Source organism: Homalodisca vitripennis, chromosome X (genome assembly GCF_021130785.1).
Source record: "Homalodisca vitripennis isolate AUS2020 chromosome X, UT_GWSS_2.1, whole genome shotgun sequence".
Lineage (NCBI taxonomy): Eukaryota > Metazoa > Arthropoda > Insecta > Hemiptera > Cicadellidae > Homalodisca > Homalodisca vitripennis.
The window spans coordinates 141,396,791-141,414,904 of NC_060215.1; the positions used below are offsets into that span (position 1 = coordinate 141,396,791).

Here is an 18,114-nt window from a genome sequence, read left to right on the forward strand (position 1 = left end):
CTGAGATAAACATCATACTTCGGATTTGTCACGATAAATTAGGTTTAAAGAAGGAAACAGTCCAAACATATTACCCTCACTACTTGAAAATGCCAAAATATGTCTTTTGAAGGGAAAATTAACATTTTAACATCTTTATTTTTGTTTGTTAAGGATGTTTCTCTATGGATCAAGAATCCATAATTCAATTTTTAAATACCCAAATTAGAGGCTCTACAGTTACATATTTTCTGAAGCTAAATGTTGGGGCAATGTAACACAATTTATTTATTTTTAATGTAATAAAATATATATATATATATATATATATATATATATATATATATATATTATTGTTGCACTCGTTAGTGAATTACAAAAGATTATTTTATAATTATTCGCTAATGTGAAATTGATCTCAGGGCAGATTCGTTAAGTCGTATAGCATCAATGAATAATACGCACAAATTTACTGTTACTTTAAAAGGTTAATTTAGAAAATTTGGAATAAAATGAAGTCATAATAACAGAAAACAAATTTAGTTTTTATTAGTATCGGCACATGTTCACGGTTGAAAAAATTAAGTTTTAGTCAATAAATCAAATCTGAAGTGCTTTAAAAACATTTTGCCATGATCACTTGAATGTTATTAAAGTTATTATATTAAATTTACCAACGGGAAATCAATATTTACATGGAAATAAAAAAGTATAGATAGCTAAGTACAAAGTCATATCTTTCAAGTTATCCGTTAAACTTTGACTGACTGATTACCACAGAACAACACAGCTTCTTCAACGTAAACCACTGCTGGAGGCTGCAGGTTGTCACGTTTAAATTTAAAAAAGTTACGTAAATATTCTGTAAAAATGTGAATTACTTTACTGTATTTAAATTGTTGTATCATATACAATTTCCTCTTATTTTATATTATTGTTATGTATTATGTTATTATATTTTTATTCAAGTTACTTTATCGGAACATTGCATTTAGATGCTTGTTTGAGCTTCTAGAACTTTCCATCTCATAAATATTTTTCACTTTCGAGCCGCCAAACAAAAAATTATAATAATTTTAGATATCATGTTCAGATAAATATTTTCTAATAATTTAAATTGTTATTTTCGCCCTAATTCTATTATAATTATTCGTTCTATATGATCAAACAATCTTAGAACACTCTAACTGCTGTTTTTCTACCCCCGTGATCAATTTGAATATTGCAATATCATATGCAATAAAACAATTAGTCTCTTATTTTATTTACTAACTTTGATTTACAAAGAAATTAAAGTCTCAGCTGTGACTACATTCCACAAATACACTTCACCAGTTAAAAAACACACAGAGAGTCATGGTTGAAGGGATCACTGCTTTACAGCTAGTTTACAGTCACATTTGATATAACACAAATACTTACCGACAGAAGCGAACATGTCCCTCCCCCCTCCAGCTCGACTGAAAGCTATATCATAGACCTCCTTGTCATGAGCTATGAGTTGTGTTTTCACATGACCAGCCACTAGGTTCACTCGACCGACTATCTGCACACACAAAACACAAAATCTATTAGGATTGTGATTCCATTTCCCTTATTTATGATTGATCACAATATAAGTAGTCGGTACAGCTAGAATGTTCATGATCCATGTTTCAATTGCTGTCTTTGAGTTTCTGGAGTTGCCAAGGCAAGGAGTTTCTGGGAAAGCAAATATATATCCCTAATCAGGTAGAACACTGTTCACTGTTGAGTACGGAATCACTATCACACTAGCGTTGCAACTGCTAGTGGGCAACTTCAACCCTCAACTCATAGAAGGAGTGTCATAAGTGATACTGTAGGTTCCCATAAGCCTAATTATTTACTTGAGGGAAATAGTGAACATAATAAAGGGCTAGGGCAAGGCCTGCTTACAGTTTTCTCAATAAATATTCAATCTTTAAGAAATAAAGTTGATCATCTGGAGTTAATCTTAAAAGACAGTCAAACCCATGTTATATGTCTTACGGAACATTGGCTTGCGGATGATGAAGTATCATTGTATGTTCCGGAGGGATTTATCGTTGGTGCGAGCTACTGCCGGCAGCCTCCTCGGGTACATGGCGGTACTTCAGTTTTAGTCAGAACTGGCATTTCTTTTAAATTATTAAATATCAAAAGTTATTGTGTAGATTATATTTGTGAGGCATCAGCAGTAATATTATTAGATTATAGTTTTATTGTCTTAAGTGTGTATCGCACACTCAACACAGATTTTTAAAATTTTATTGACTGCTTAGAAAAATTACTTATCCATCTCTTATCTTGGCCTTTTAAATACTTTGGGCTTTCAGGTGACTTCAATGTTGAACTATCTAAATTGGAAAATCCAGAAGTTAATTATTTCTTAAACATTCTTAGGTCTTTGGATCTGTACCCTGTAAATACAAAACCTAGACGTAATCAGGCATGCCTGGATAATGTTTTTACAAATGTTAATAAAGAGTGGACGAAATGTTTCTTATTAGGTCAGGATATTATTTCTGACCATGCTGGCATGTGGGTGAATTTTTTTAACCACATCTTGTAATAGTAGGCCCACTTTAAATAAGGTAAAAGATAATGATAAGCCTTCCGTGATAAACGTCTAATAAATAATGAGACGATTAGTGATTTAAGCCAAAGCCTTAGTTTTTTTATTGGAACTGTGTGTATAGTTTAACTGATGTACATACTGTCTTTTCAGTGTTCGTTCATGTTTTGTCTAATTATTTTAATATGTATTGTGCTATTGCTACTTGTAAAAATAATGCTAAATCTAAGATGTCGACTAATTGGTACACACAGAAATTAAAATTAATGCATTCTTATATGTTAGTGTTGTATGATAAGTGGAAATCAACCTTGTCCATTGCGGACAAAGTAGTTTTTAAGAACTTTAGAAAATTGTATTACCAATCAATACATGAAGCTAAATTAGCTGCAAACAATTTATTTATTACGAATTCGCATAATAAATGCAAAGCTGCCTGGAAAATTGTTCACAACACAGTAAATAATGGGAACCTAGTCAATGAAAAATTTAAAATACCTATTTCCCCGATTATGATCCTTGTGTCTCTATACATTTATAACAATTTAATTTATATTAGAGAAAATATAAATAAATTTGACAGTCAGAGTTCAATACATGAATATGACACTAGGTATAAGTCTAACTTGGTCTTGCCTAGAATAAGACTTTATAAAAGCCATAAGAGCTTCAGCTACCAACAGTTTAAGATGTTTAACAAGTCACCAATGTTAGTTAGGAAACACCCTATTAATAAGTTCAAAATTAATACTTCTAAGTGGCTTATTTCTAAAGCCTTTTACACTACTGATACATTTCTAAATTCTGATTGTTTAGATATTTTAAACTAGTTTTAGTACTTTTATGTACCAATGATGAAACCTATTGTAATAGGCATATTATTTAATGGTGAATAAAATCTGGTTCTGAAATGTATGTAAGGCTGAAGAAAATCTCATAAGGAAGAAGAATCTCATCCTGATTGTTTCAGAGCCAGCTTTTGGACTCCCAGAAAGGCATTTAAAAAAGTTAAGGGGTGGATGTTTCACAAGCATTCATAAATGGCCCATGAATAGGAAGGAGCAGAAAAGTGCTGTACTGTGCGAGGGTCTTGTTGATATCATTAAAGGCCACAAATCTTTTCAAAGGCATCCTAATGATTTGGGATTTGTAAATAATTTAACTTTTCCAAGGTGCAGAGAAGGAGAAGAGTATTCATTTTAAGTTCTTTTATGAATGCCATGGCTTTTTTACAGAGTATAAACAACCAAGAAGAATATTAGTGGAGATGAAGTTATTCTCTTCATAAGTAGAGTAAGACTGATGTGAATTGATCTGAGGTGAATGAAAGCTGATGAGAGCCATAAGACGTAGTTGCGGCAAAATTTGTTACAACTCGTCAAAATTAAGACGTTGAGACGGAATATTAGGATTAAGAGTTGATGGTAAAGCCTGTGTAATGTGTTTTAAAACCATATTTGAAGTTTTTAGTTAAAACCTCCTAACTGATACTGATGATTGGACAACTGAAAAGGACCATTGAAAGCAATCTAGTATCCTTTCAAAATAGGAGTTATTAAAAATTATGAAAAATTCTGAAATCTACAACAGTTTTTCAAAATAACCCTGAATAATTAATGTTACTTGACAACATCCGAAACAACCATGTAACTTGATAAAAAAAAGTAAACAAGATGATTGAGTGAACAACACTAATAAAAGAAATGAGTTCATTGCTAAAAGAGTGATCTACACTTTTAATTACATGTGTAAATAAAAAGCTGACAAATAGTTCAAATATGTTATTTTAGGAACAATCTTGAGCACTTTAGAGCACTTAAATTAAGTATGCTAATTTAATTGCTTTGAGAATCCTGACTCAACTTAAGTAAGAAATGCAGTTCTGAAAAAATAAAAATTTGGAAGAGAATGGCACTAATCTTTGTAAATTAATAAAAACAGACTGAAAACCAAAGAAACATTACCAAAAAACCTAGAAACAAGAATTGAAAACCAAAACGACATTTTCAATAGGCCTAAATAAAAAAACATTGCTACTTGAACAGCAATAAGTCTTCAGGCTACTGGCCCATGAGGACAGACAGAATAAAACTAAAAAGAGGATCAGACTCTTCTGTTTTCTTAAAAAACTAAAACTCCAAACTGAAAAAAGCTCTTTGTTGCTTGAAGTCCTAAACATGAATAAACATCTTATGTAAAATATGATATACATTGTTATAAAACACTTCCATTTACACTAAGGAAGTGGAAGTCAGCTCCCATATGAAGTAAGAACCTTTATACTCCAACAAGGAAAGGACAAAAAAACACGCCATTCTGAGAAAACTCCAACATCTGGACCCAGCTAAATCTTATTTTAAAAAAAACTAAGGAAGATTGGACTGATTCCGTTATCACTCCTGGGGCACTTCATTATAAAAAAGCTATGAATTCTGGGAATCACTGATAAGGACTGGTTCAAAAGCTATCTATGCAACAGAAAACAAATAGTAGAACTCAAAGCAGACAACTATAGTAAATAGTAGAACTCTAGCAGAGTTTTATTTCACTCATTCTAGAAATTAAAATGTGATAAAGGATGATTCGAAAATCTACCAGAAAAACCAGTGCTGTAAGGCTTTGTTCTCAGAACTACCTTATATATACTCTGAAATCAATAATTTCCAAAAATACATTCAGTGCCATCGCGAAATTATGACACAGACCTTGTTGTAGCAAAGAAGAACAAAGATCAACTAAATATCAACTCCTTTGTTCCTTTCAACATGGCTAAACAATACTGCCATATTAATGATTTAGTTTTAAATTAATCAAACCTCCCAACAACCAATTTCCACTACTACTTGAAATCATTACCATGGCATCATGTAAACAAAGCCAATTGTCTATTTATGCGTCAGATATTTCCATGTCATATTAAGAACACAAAAAATAAAACAATAAAATACTCCAGGACAGGTGAAATGAAACAACAACATGCGGTAGCTGTCTGCACTGTGACAACAGCGAAATCACCAAAGCACAAACACTCATTGGCCCTTTTGGGTGCTTGGGTGTAGGAAACATTGTCAGATTTGTAATTTTTTGAATAAAAGATTTTTTTGACTTTGACTTTGACTCATGACAGACAACCAAGGAAGTGCTGGCATCTAGTAGAAAACTCCAGAACTACTTGCGCAATGAGCGGTTGTCATAGAAATGGTTTAAGGATATTACCTGAGAGGTTTCTAGCCCCCAGATTATACAAATCGTGTTAATACTTATTGTGCAGATCAATCGGTAATGCACATAACAATGTTATAGCTAAGGATATTACCCCGAGCGGTTTCTAGCCCCCATATTATATAAATCGTGTTAATACTTATTGTGCAGATCAATCAGTAATGCACACAACAATGTTATAGCTAAGGATATTACCCGAGCGGTTTCTAGCCCCCATATTATATAAATCGTGTTAATACTTATTGTGCAGATCAATCAGTAATGCACACAACAATGTTATAGCTAAGGATATTACCCGAGAGGTTTCTAGCCCCCAGATTATATAAATCGTGTTAATACTTATTGTGCAGATCAATCGGTAATGCACACAACAATGTTATAGCTAAGGATATTACCCGAGAGGTTTCTAGCCGCCAGATTATACAAATCGTGTTAATACTTATTGTGCAGATCAATCGGTAATGCACACAACAATGTTATAGCTAAGGATATTACCCGAGAGGTTTCTAGCCCCCAGATTATACAAATCGTGTTAATACTTATTGTGCAGATCAATCGGTAATGCACACAACAATGTTATAGCTAAGGATATTACCCGAGAGGTTTCTAGCCCCCAGATTATACAAATCGTGTTAATACTTATTGTGCAGATCAATCGGTAATGCACACAACAATGTTATAGCTAAGGATATTACCTGAGCGGTTTCTAGCCCCCAGATTATACAAATTGTGTTAATACTTATTGTGCAGATCAATCGGTAATGCACACAACAATGTTATAGCTAAGGATATTACCCGAGCGGTTTCTAGCCCCCAGATTATACAAATTGTGTTAATACTTATTGTGCAGATCAATCGGTAATGCACACAACAATGTTATAGCTAAGGATATTACCTGAGCGGTTTCTAGCCCCCAGATTGTACAGGTCGTGTCAATACTAGACGTCCCGATCAGGTTAGGGTCAACTTCGTTCCAGTCAAATGATGTTAGCGGTGCACAGAAATCGGAATTCTTGTTCTGAAACACACATGAAATATACATGTATGTAATGTTACTCAATCTTTGAGTGTAACAGCATCTGGCCTACTGAAAATTCTTAAGTGTTTAGATGATTTAGCCTAAAAATCCACCAGTTAAGGGGAAAAAAATTAATTTGAAATCACATTATAAAACGTTATGTATCAAAGAAAATGGATGTACACAACACATGTATACAATATTTCACACAAATGTAAAATTGTTAAGACCAGAAACAAAAATGTTTTGTTAATGGTATCATGTTTAAAATGTTGAATTTTTACTAAAAATATGCTGTTATATGAAGATTATTTTAAACTTTTCCTAAAGGTTATTGTAACACCCATCAAAATCACAGAAATATAAAAAATTATAGTACATTGTTTCAAAAACAAGGGGTAAAATTTATAATACACAAATACCAGTGCCATTGTAAATACACCTCTAAATTTAATTAAATATGTAAATATCATTTACTTTTATTTTAAATACATATTTGTATTTAAACACAGGTTAATGATAAAAGGAGCACAACATTATATGGTGAACATCACACTCCACCATCACAAACCATGTATTGCATACAATGAAACTAAAACATTAACTTATAATACAAACCCTTATTACAATGTTTCACTCAACCGGAACCAAGCCTCAAGTAACCTACCATCCAGATGCTATAGAGCTCAGGAAAAGCTTCATTGAGGCTCAAGAAAGCTTTATGTCAAGCGGAAGAGAAGAGGACAAAGTAATTGCTTTTCAAAGGAAGAAGGATTACGACCTGAAACTGAGGACTTTAAGACAAGAGGCAAATGAGACCTTCATCACTAGATCCGACAACAAATCAAAAGCCATCTGAAGCATCATCAACCACGAGAGATCATCCTCTACGGAAACCCCAGTGACCATTTGGCGGCCGGAAATTTCAGGAGAGGTGGACAGTGATCTTGACAAAATAACTGAACACTTCAATACATTTTTTGCCACTGCAGTTGAGAATTTGTTACACAATACTAACACTCGAAGATCACGTTGCTCAGTTGAATAACTCTTTTCAAGGAGAAACACTTGCCAACTGGCCGCTTGCGTCACATGAGGAGGTCTTAAATATTGTTTCTTCGCTGAAATCAACATCGTCTGCGGGGGTTGATGGTATCAACTCTAAGATGATAAAGTTTTGTATTAATGAGATTAGCAAGACTCTCACCAAAATCATTAATAAGTCTCTGTCTCAGGGTGAATTTCCTACAAAATTAAAAACATCTAAAGTGTATCCTCTCCACAAAAATGGAAGCAAACAGGAGGTTCAAAATTACAGACCCATATCTCTTGTTATTAATTATTGTTATTAAAATTATTGAAAAAATAGTATTGGTAAGGCCTTGGATCACTTAAATATCAACAACCTTCTACCTGAAAGACAACACGGTTTCATATCCGGAAAATCAACCACAAGTGCACTAACTGACCTAGTAGAACAAATTATAGACAACCTTGAGAAAGGAATCACTGTTACAAGTGTTTTTCTTGACCTCAGCAAAGCGTTTGACTCCCTAGACCACAGATTAATAATTCAAAAGATCGAATCTCTGGGCTTTGAGGGAAGCACACTGAGGTGGTTTCAAAGTTATCTCAGCGAGAGATGCCAGATAGTCGAGATAAAACAAGTGCAGTGTGGATTTGAGAGAACTGTAAGGTCCAAACCACAAATGGTCAAACGAGGTGTCCCTCAAGGTTCGGTTTTGGTCCCAGTCTTGTTTGTACTTTTCACTTCAGATTTGCCAAAGTACCTCGAAAATCAATGTTATCCAATCATGTTTGCTGACGACACTGTCCTGTTGACTGGCAGTAACTCTTCTGAGCTCTTAGATATTAACACCTATATTTCAGTGAGCATGGCACAACAGTATTGTGATAGCAATGATCTTGTTTTTAACTCCTCTAGGACAAAACTCCTAGCACTGGGAAGGCTGAAAGATGGGTTGACTGAGCCTCCAGACTTACAAAGGGTTGGGACAACCAAACATATGGGTGTTATACTGGACGAATGTCTTTCCTGGAAAGATCATGTAGATCAGTTATGCTCTAGACTCAATTCTGCAGTTTTTGCATTGAAGAGAATCAAGGCAGTAGCCACATTAACTGCAACAAAAACTGCATATCACTCCGTCTTTGAATCCCACTTTCGTTATGGGATAATCCTCTGGGGAGGCTCTACAATTGACAACCTTGAACGAGTCCTTATTGCGCAGAAGCGTGCTGTTCGGGTCATGGCTGGTCTTCAACCTCGGGATAGCTGTAGAGAAGCCTTCAAGTCCCTTGGAATTCTCACAGTGGTGTCCATCTACATCATCGAGGTCATCAATCACGCAGCCTCACGTGGGAACTTGCCCAGAATGAGTGCTGTAATGAGGGGACACGCGACATGGTAATGACTTCTCCCTACCGATACACAGGACAGCACTTTTCTCCAAGAAACCTTGCTACGCTGGGGCAAAGCTGTTCAACTTACTTCCTCAAGACTTCAAAAATTGTGACTCCAAAACCTTAAAAAGAAGACTGCTAAATTGGCTCAAAGACAGATCCATCTACACCCTTGATGAGTTCAAGACTTCAATAAACAATTTTCATTAAAACATGATGATATGTAATGTAAATTATTTCATATTGTAATACCTTGACACCTATTCTTTTCTTGATGAAATTGAATAAGGTTTTTTGATTTCTAAACATAACATGATAAAACACAATACTATACTACCACTAGGACTAGCCTATTACTCTTATTTATCTGTCTGATAACTTCAATTTTATCTGTAATATTAGTGAATGATCTACTAGAAGGGGAGCCACTTTACTATCAATCCCAATTCATAGATCAACAATTCTAATAGGTCGTTTACTGTTCAGGCTTGTCGCCTTTGGAACAACTCTCCCTGATGATGTTAGAAGTGTTGAGGGTCATGTGTGCTTCGGGGCGAGGGTCAGGGACTTGCTAGTGGGGGACTGTGGTGGTGCCTGCGGTGTGTGTGGAGGTCAGACAGTGTGTTGGAACGGTTGAATGTGTTAGTGTTCTTTTATTTTCTCTTTTACATTTTTAATTTATTTCTTTATCTTTCATTAAGCATTATATTTTTCACAAGTTATTTCATGTGAATTAAGAAATTTGGTTTACATTTTAATTATAAAGTTAAGTATGTTAAAAGTTTGCATGTGTCTGTATTCAAGTATTGTACATTTACTGTATATGATATGAGGTTGAGTGGAAGAGAGGGCTTGACAACCCTAACTCCACCTCTTTAATAATGGCATTTTTCATTTTGTGTGTGAAAATTAAAACATCAAAGCTTTTGGAACAAGAAGACGCTTTTAGAAGCCAGTGTTATTATTATTAACTACATCATATTATACATATTAAAAATATGTATAATTCCTTATATGAAACACTTACAGTGAACTTTTAGACTAGATTTTAGAATCACTAAACATAATGGTGTAGTAGTAAAGAGTTAAATACTAAGTTTGATAAAATATGTGTTTCTATTTACTTCTTTACACCATTTTTAAATTCAAGATTCAAGACTTTATCCTTAACCTCCAATATACTACCTTCCATCCTTATTCCACTGCATATGAGTTTTGCACTGGTCAAAGCAATATATGAAGTCCTATTCTGTTCGTGGTATCCCCTTTATCTTACACCTTTAACTGTAAAGTTTTTTAAATTCAATGTACGTTTCAATTTTGGGACGGGAAGTAATTTGCAGGGAGTAAGGTCTGGTGAGTAGGATGGATGTTCCATTACATCAATGCCATACTATCCTAAAAGCAATTTGACAACCAATGCAAAATTGAGCCGCGGCTTTGTCGATAACTCAGCTCACTGTTTTTTTCCTTGTTCACAAACGGTAAATCGTAGTTTAATATAATAGCTCTCAATCACTGTTTGATTAAATCTCAAATGTTTTTGCCTATTTTTGATGTTGAGGGTCACCCTGTACTAGAATCATTTCAACCTCTTTCCATTCCTCTTTAACCCTTTTTTAAGGCCAACTCTTTTTTTGGGGAAGGTATACAAAAAAGGCCATGGTTTAATAAGTGGTCTGCAAGAAGGAGGCTAAGGCATTTTCAACCTTAAAATATAGGTTTAGTTTAAAAAATTACAATTTTTTTTCTATCATAAATATTACAGTAAATAGTTAACATTGCTTTATAGCATTTTTACACGAATCATCATACACCAAATTTATATATTAACAAAATGAAACAAATACAAAGTTCCTAACTTTTATAGAAGTGATGTAATGACAATTTGTGTGAAGGTTACATTACTCGTAGGTATGTTATTAGCTCGTTGGCAATTACATAGAGGTTAAAAATTCTATAGCTGAAAAAGATCAATTTGATACGTTTGTATGTTTCACTACAAGGATCTCAAGTTTCATGGCATTTGGATTTATATAATAACCCAGTATTAAAATAAAGTTGAAGGGTGTGTGTGTATATATATATATATATTATGGTCATCCGCTGCATACATCAATTTCACTGGAGGGGGGAGTGTGGTATGGCTGTCACCTTAAAATAGTTAAACCACTGACAAACTAGAATACATGGCAAACTTTCATAACAATACTTGCTCCATCAATGACTGAAACTCTGTGACGGAATTTCACTAAAAAATACTACACTAATTTGTTGCTACTTCAAAATGCTAAGTACTTTTAAGGTGGAGATGCCATGTAACTTTGGTGCAGCATTTGAAATTGATGCCCGAGCAATGGTATGGGTAGAAAATCAGTTGTTATTTTTTAGCTAGACCACAAAGTCTATTTCTACCACATTTAAACATAAATATTAAGGCAAGAATTATGGCTGTATAATAATTAAGTATTAATTAATATTAAGTAATAATTAAATAACTAAGTAAATACATTTTCAGTATGAAAACAGCAACTCAATTCGACAGACTTAATCTAAAATAAGGATATAAATGATCCTTAATTTGGCAGTAGCACTTAAAAAATAGCTTAAAAATTACTTACATTGTTTAGAACACATTCCAGCCTAGTCTCTGGTTCGCCTGCTCTCCACACACGCAAATAGTCTCCACTAGTGGCCAGCAAGTCTGGGAACACTCCTTTCTACAACCAAACATAAACACCAACTGTTTTACCACTATTAAACCCACATTGTTGAATACACATTCCAGCCTAGTCTCTGATTTAAACTTTGTTTAAAGTTTTAATCAATTTTGATGCTACTTCCATTTGTTAATTAACAAAGCACATACATCAAACCGAAATTGAACTTAAACTTGCGTATTTGATGTAGCACTAAATCATTTAATTGTGCTTTGGGAATTCTTTTATATCTTACTAACAGTTATCTGTGGCTTCTCATGCAATTTTCAAAATCAAAGAACCATAGCCTTTTTTGGGAAAACACTTATGATGGAGCCTTATGATATTTTTTAAATAGAAGTAGGCATATACCAGTGTTCATGGTTAGAAATCAGAGGTTAAGCAAAATAGCGATTGGCTGTTATTTCAGTTTTTGCACGTATACTAGCACTTCTGGTTCGAATTAATTATATTTCCACTACCACATACGGGTTTGCCTTGTTGGCCCCTTCGAAGATATATACATACATGTCTCAGAAACCTCTTTTGGTTAAAAAAGAGTCTATAGTCGGCTCGTACTTCTGGCCTAATATATGAGGGTCATCCAGAAAGTAACAGACATTTTTGAATGGCGTGGCAGTGGGCGGGGCTACAGCCGCCATCTTGGTCTCAAAACATTCTTGTGTTCAGTACGCATCGAGCTGTAGTCGAACGAGGTCTGTGTGTCTTTTACTTTTCTCACTGTAATTAATTAACCTGTTGAGTCCCGGGTTATGGCAGCACAGGGGCATCTGCTGGCCCGGGTTTTTTTCTAGCACTTGGTTACTACTTTGCATTATAGTTATTTTTTGCATCTGCATAATCATATACTCATAAGTTTTATTTTTATGTTTATTTATTTCATATTATTGATATTTCTAAATTCAAATATACATATTTAAATTTTTATATATATATTTTGATTCCAAGTGTAAGTTTATTTTTTATAAATCAATAAGACTAGGATAAACAAACTAGGAAAAAATCTAGATTTGTAGATTCCTTACTTATTCCAGAATCAGCATTTATTCCAGATTTTGAGCTGGCAAATGGAAATATGTGCGGAATAAAGTTGGTATCATTCACCCAGGGATAGGTAATTGGAGGTAGCTTTCTACGTTTGGGGTTAGGCCTACATTCAGTTCCTTCATTACCAGTAAAGTCATTTCTGGGATTATAATTTTGAACTACCTCGTTTATTACCAAGTCAACACTATCCAAAGTATGCTTATTTGGACGATTATTAGAATAAACAGTATCACCTGATGGTCCTGGTACTGGTTCATCGAGATAACCTAAAATCGTGGTTGAAGTCTGCATCACGAACTAGTTCACTAAAAATAAAATCACCACTTCTTACACGACTGAAAATATCCACATCACTTTCGTCGTCACTATCAGATAGTTCACTAAACTCACTGCCCAATAATTCATTAATATCTTGATCAAACAACTCATGCTTACGCGAAGCCATAATTATTGTGTACAAACAACAGCAACCGGCTGAAACGCCTCGACGTTTAGAGTAAAAACAGGCTGCCAAGTATCGTAGCGCGAAACAAAATATACCTCACGAGAAAGCCAGTGTTCTCCCGAGTAACCCGGTATATTGAACGTCATTTAATTTAGCGAATTGAGTTGAAGAAAACGCAAAAATAAAACGCTCTGCGCGCGGCCGCAACAGTGCGGCAACGGGCCACGACTGCACACTTGCCTCAGTCGCAACTGTGCGGCTACGGGATCCAACAGGTTAAAATGTGTGCTAAAATTGAAAATCTCACCACTTGTGAAGTGCGTTCAGTGAAAAGTTTTTTATTGGTAAAAACCATAAACCAATTGAAGCCTATCGCCAACTGTGTGAAGTTTATGGAAATGAAATAATGAGTGAAAGCAGAGTAAGGCAGTGATGTATTGACTATAAAAATGGCCGCCCCATTGTTCATGACGATAGTTGTAGCGGTCGGCCTAGCCTAGTAACTGAAGATTTTATGTTGAAAATCAATAACAAAGTTCATGAAAATCGCTGTTTCACAAAGACTGAACTCTCGAAACATTTCCCACAAATTTCACAAAGTTTACTTCATGAAATTGTTGTAGGGAAGCTTGAATACCCCAATTTTTATGTAAATTTTGTCCAAAAGTCTCAAGATCACAAAAAACAAAGATTTACTGCATCGTTAACTTTCCTTGATGAATACGACAAACATGGTAACGAACTTCTTGATCATATCGTTACTGGTGATAAAACATGGGTGAAGCATGTCAAATGTGAAACAAAATGCAGTCTATGGAATGAGGGCACACACATTCTCCAAAATAACCAAGAAAACGTCTCCAAACTCTGTCAGTGAGAAAGATTATGGCTACTGTTTTTTGAGATACTAAGGGTGTGATTCTGGTTGATTTCCATGAAAGAGGATTAACAATCAACGGAGAGAGGTATTGTGAAATATTGCAGAAGCTACGGCGAGCGATACAAAACCAGCGTAGGGGAAAATTTAGCTCAAAAATTTTTGTTTTTCCATGACAATGCACGTCCCCATACAGCCAATCGTACACAACAAGTCTTCGACGATTTTATTTAGGAAGTGCTTGATCATCCACCTTATAGCCCAGATCTGGTACCAAGCGACTGTCACCTCTTTCCAGCGATGAAGACCTGGCTCTCAACGTGTGCTTTAATAGTGACACTGAACTTCCCGCTGGCATTAACCAGTGGTTAAGATCTCAGGTGGCAGATTTCTACAAAGCTGGAATCGAAAAACTTGTGTCACGTTATTATAAATGTCTCAATTTGAACGGGGATTACATTGGAAAATAGCCTAAGAGTGTAGCTTTTAAATGTATAGTATAATAAAATGTTATTATTTCAGTTGGTTAATTTTTCATTTCAAAACGTCTGTTGCTTTCTGGATAGCCCTTGTATTTCCAGTACCTTAGTTAAGTATTTCCAGTGCCTTAGTTGAGTTTGCCTTGTTATGTAGCTAACCACTGTACACTGAAGTGATATTCTTTATTATCTGTACAACACTTATTTCAGATAGTTAAAAATGTATTGATGTTGGAGTTGATGTGAAATAATTACAAAGAATATTAAATAAATGCAATGTAATATGTGCACGGCATTTACTTTCAAATATCAGTCAGTAATGATGGTCTAAACAGTAAAGTTAGCTTATTTGGTAATAGTAACCTCCAGATAACTGTGTGATAGTGATACTTACACTATCGGGGATCCACATTATTTTCGTGGTGGGATATGGATGGTCAAATGTGCTCTTGGGACTAAAATCTGATGTGTCTTCATCCAGCGAAACTATCAACACTTTATTGTTGTATTCCTCCACGAAACTGCCCAACGCCAACCTGTGACAATAAACCAATGTATTACACCAGTGACTACACTTTATATCATACACTTGAGATTCATTGTAGTGTAACAGATTTAAGGCAAACAAATGACACATACAGTAACACTAAAGCAATAGCCCAGTCTTTCAACATGCAAAGTAACATTGATTTATGAACGAATACTTACAATACTATGTAGCTTATAATTTTATATATGTGTATGTGTGTGTGTGTGTGTGTGTGTGTGTGTGTGTGTGTGTGTGTGTGTGTGTGTGTGTGTGTGTGTGTGTGTGGAAAACTAACCCTTTTTTATGGGTAAAATGTTAATAAACTACCAGCATCAACTGCTGAGCACTTTCAACTAGGACTCTAAGCCATGTTAAAACCAACTGGACCAGGCATTAGTTCCTGTTAGGAACACTTTACGCATTACTTCAAGCGGGAGCTTCTTGGTTTTTTACACATAAAGAGATACTGATTGAAACATGCTGGTCAGGGACCATTTCTCAGATAATAAGCGTCTAGCATGAGCTTGCCAATAGCTATCTCAAGGTTTTTTTGTTCTCCTTTCTATCTCTGGAAGAGAAGATGTGACTAACATCTTCATGCTCAACGGTATCTGTAAGGGCACCCCGAGTTCCCGAACATGTGTTTATTATGGAACTTTTACTAGAGAACTTACTTAAAAAACAAAGCTAGCCACAAATAAATGACAGTTCAGAAAAAAGACATGTTAAGAGACTGTTAATGGTATAAAACAGCCGTGGGAAAAAACTTGGTCCCTTTCTTCAGGCTAAGCTTGGAAGTGAGTTCAATGTAATGGTGGTAGCTAGCTCCGCAGCAGCTTTTAACTATATTTCCAGTAATTTAAAAGAACTTACCAAAGGATTCGTTTTCCAAGATCATACAATTATTTTAACTGGCACGAATGATATTAATAGTCCAGACATTACAGAGGTGACCAGTCACTTTTCAACAATTGATCCAATGTTACTTCTCGGTCAAATCTACAAATATTAGGTATACTGCTACGAATGGATCATTCCTCTCTTAATGCTGCTGTGAGAAATGTAAATAATATTCTTAAAAGTCAAGTTGACACTTTGAAGAATTGCTCATTCATAAATACTTCTGTGATGGAATTACGATATTATACAAGCCATGGACTACATATGAATAAATCAGAATAACTGATCATGGTCTCTTTAAAAACTGAAGCATCAAGACACACACCATACAACAGGAACTCATCAAATAACATGAATACACAAACTACACAACACAAACTTCAAACGAAGACATCAGTGTTGCTACCGGAGGAGATCAGCTCGGATGTTTTGAGATCATTCGATCTTCGTTGCATCAATGATAAAGCTTCTAGAAACAGTTGTCTGGATAATTTTATTACAAATGTTTTGAAAGAGGATTAGTTAGTATCTCTGCTGCCTGAAAATATACTGCCAGATCATGCAGGTATCTGGAATGCTAGGTTTCCTGTCAAAACTAAAAACAAAGTAAATGATGACATCACTCTGCATGAAATAAGATTAACAAAAAAATAGGTTGCAGAATTTTCTAAATAGTTTAAGTTCTATGGAATGGTCTATACTTTACGATATGTGTAATGTTAACTTAGCTTTTTCTGACAAGGTCGAACACATAGTGGCTAATATGATTGGTTCCAGGATTCAGGATGTGTATGGTTTGTCTAACTGGATTATTAAAAACTCTATCTACTTAATTTTAGAACCACTTGTGTATCTCGTAACTATAGTTTTTACCCAATGTTAGTTTCCAAATAGTCTTAAAATGTGTGTAACAACACAGGTTTAAGAAAAGGTAATAAGAATAGCCTTGAAAATTTCCATCCAATAAGTTTAGTTCCAATTTTTAGTAAATTCATAGAATGTTGTATGTTGCCTCAGTTCTTTAATTATTTTCAGTCCAATAATATGTTATATCTGCATCAGTATGGATGGTTTTAGGATTAATCATTCTACAATGCTAGCTTTAGGGTCTGTTTTTTCCATTATTCTAAATAATTTTGAAAAAGGTAAAACCACTGGAATAATGCTTGTTAATATATGTAAAGCTTGTGACAGCTTATCACATGATTTTTGAATAAAAATTAGAATAATATAGTGTTAAAGGAAGCAAGTTGCAGCTTTATAGATTTATTTCACAACTTACTCGCTTGACTCGGTAAATGTCTTGGCATTGCTCCAATCCCTGCCACAAACAATATACCAGTAAAAGGCATGCCTACCTGAACCTCTTGTCCGGACGGACAGACCAGTTCATGCTGTACAGAGGCCATGGAGCCTTATACTTGTAGATCTCCCACAAACAATACACCAGTACAAGGAATGCCTACCTGAACCTCTTGTCCGGACGGACAGACCAGTTCATGCTGTACAGAGGCCATGGAGCCTTATACTTGTAGATCTCCCACAAACAATACACCAGTACAAGGAATGCCTACCTGAACCTCTTGTCTGGGCGGACAGACCAGTTCATGCTGTACAGAGGCCATGGAGCCTTATACTTGTAGATCTCCCACAAACAATACACCAGTACAAGGAATGCCTACCTGAACCTCTTGTCCGGACGGACAGACCAGTTCATGCTGTACAGAGGCCATGGAGCCTTATACTTGTAGATCTCCCACAAACAATACACCAGTACAAGGAATGCCTACCTGAACCTCTTGTCTGGGCGGACAGACCAGTTCATGCTGTACAGAGGCCATGGAGCCTTATACTTGTAGATCTCCCACAAACAATACACCAGTACAAGGAATGCCTACC

General features: G+C 35.0%; 1 protein-coding gene across 5 annotated transcripts in view; it reads right to left on the bottom strand.

The window, feature by feature from the left end:
- LOC124369928 (DDB1- and CUL4-associated factor 7) overlaps window positions 1–18,114 on the bottom strand; it is a 63,971-nt gene that overhangs the window by 21,050 nt on the left and 24,807 nt on the right. For 3 of the 5 annotated variants that reach the window (XM_046828122.1, XM_046828123.1, XM_046828127.1), the window contains 4 exons: window positions 15,181–15,322; window positions 11,840–11,938; window positions 6,672–6,794; window positions 1,402–1,525 (listed from right to left, as the gene is read on the bottom strand). In XM_046828122.1, the coding sequence (XP_046684078.1) occupies window positions 1,402–1,525; window positions 6,672–6,794; window positions 11,840–11,938; window positions 15,181–15,322 (488 nt within the window). Of the gene's footprint in view, window positions 1–1,401; window positions 1,526–6,671; window positions 6,795–11,839; window positions 11,939–15,180; window positions 15,323–17,573; window positions 17,705–17,789; window positions 18,007–18,114 lie in introns of those variants that run through there. The other 2 variants (XM_046828125.1, XM_046828124.1) reach the window with 2 other exon arrangements.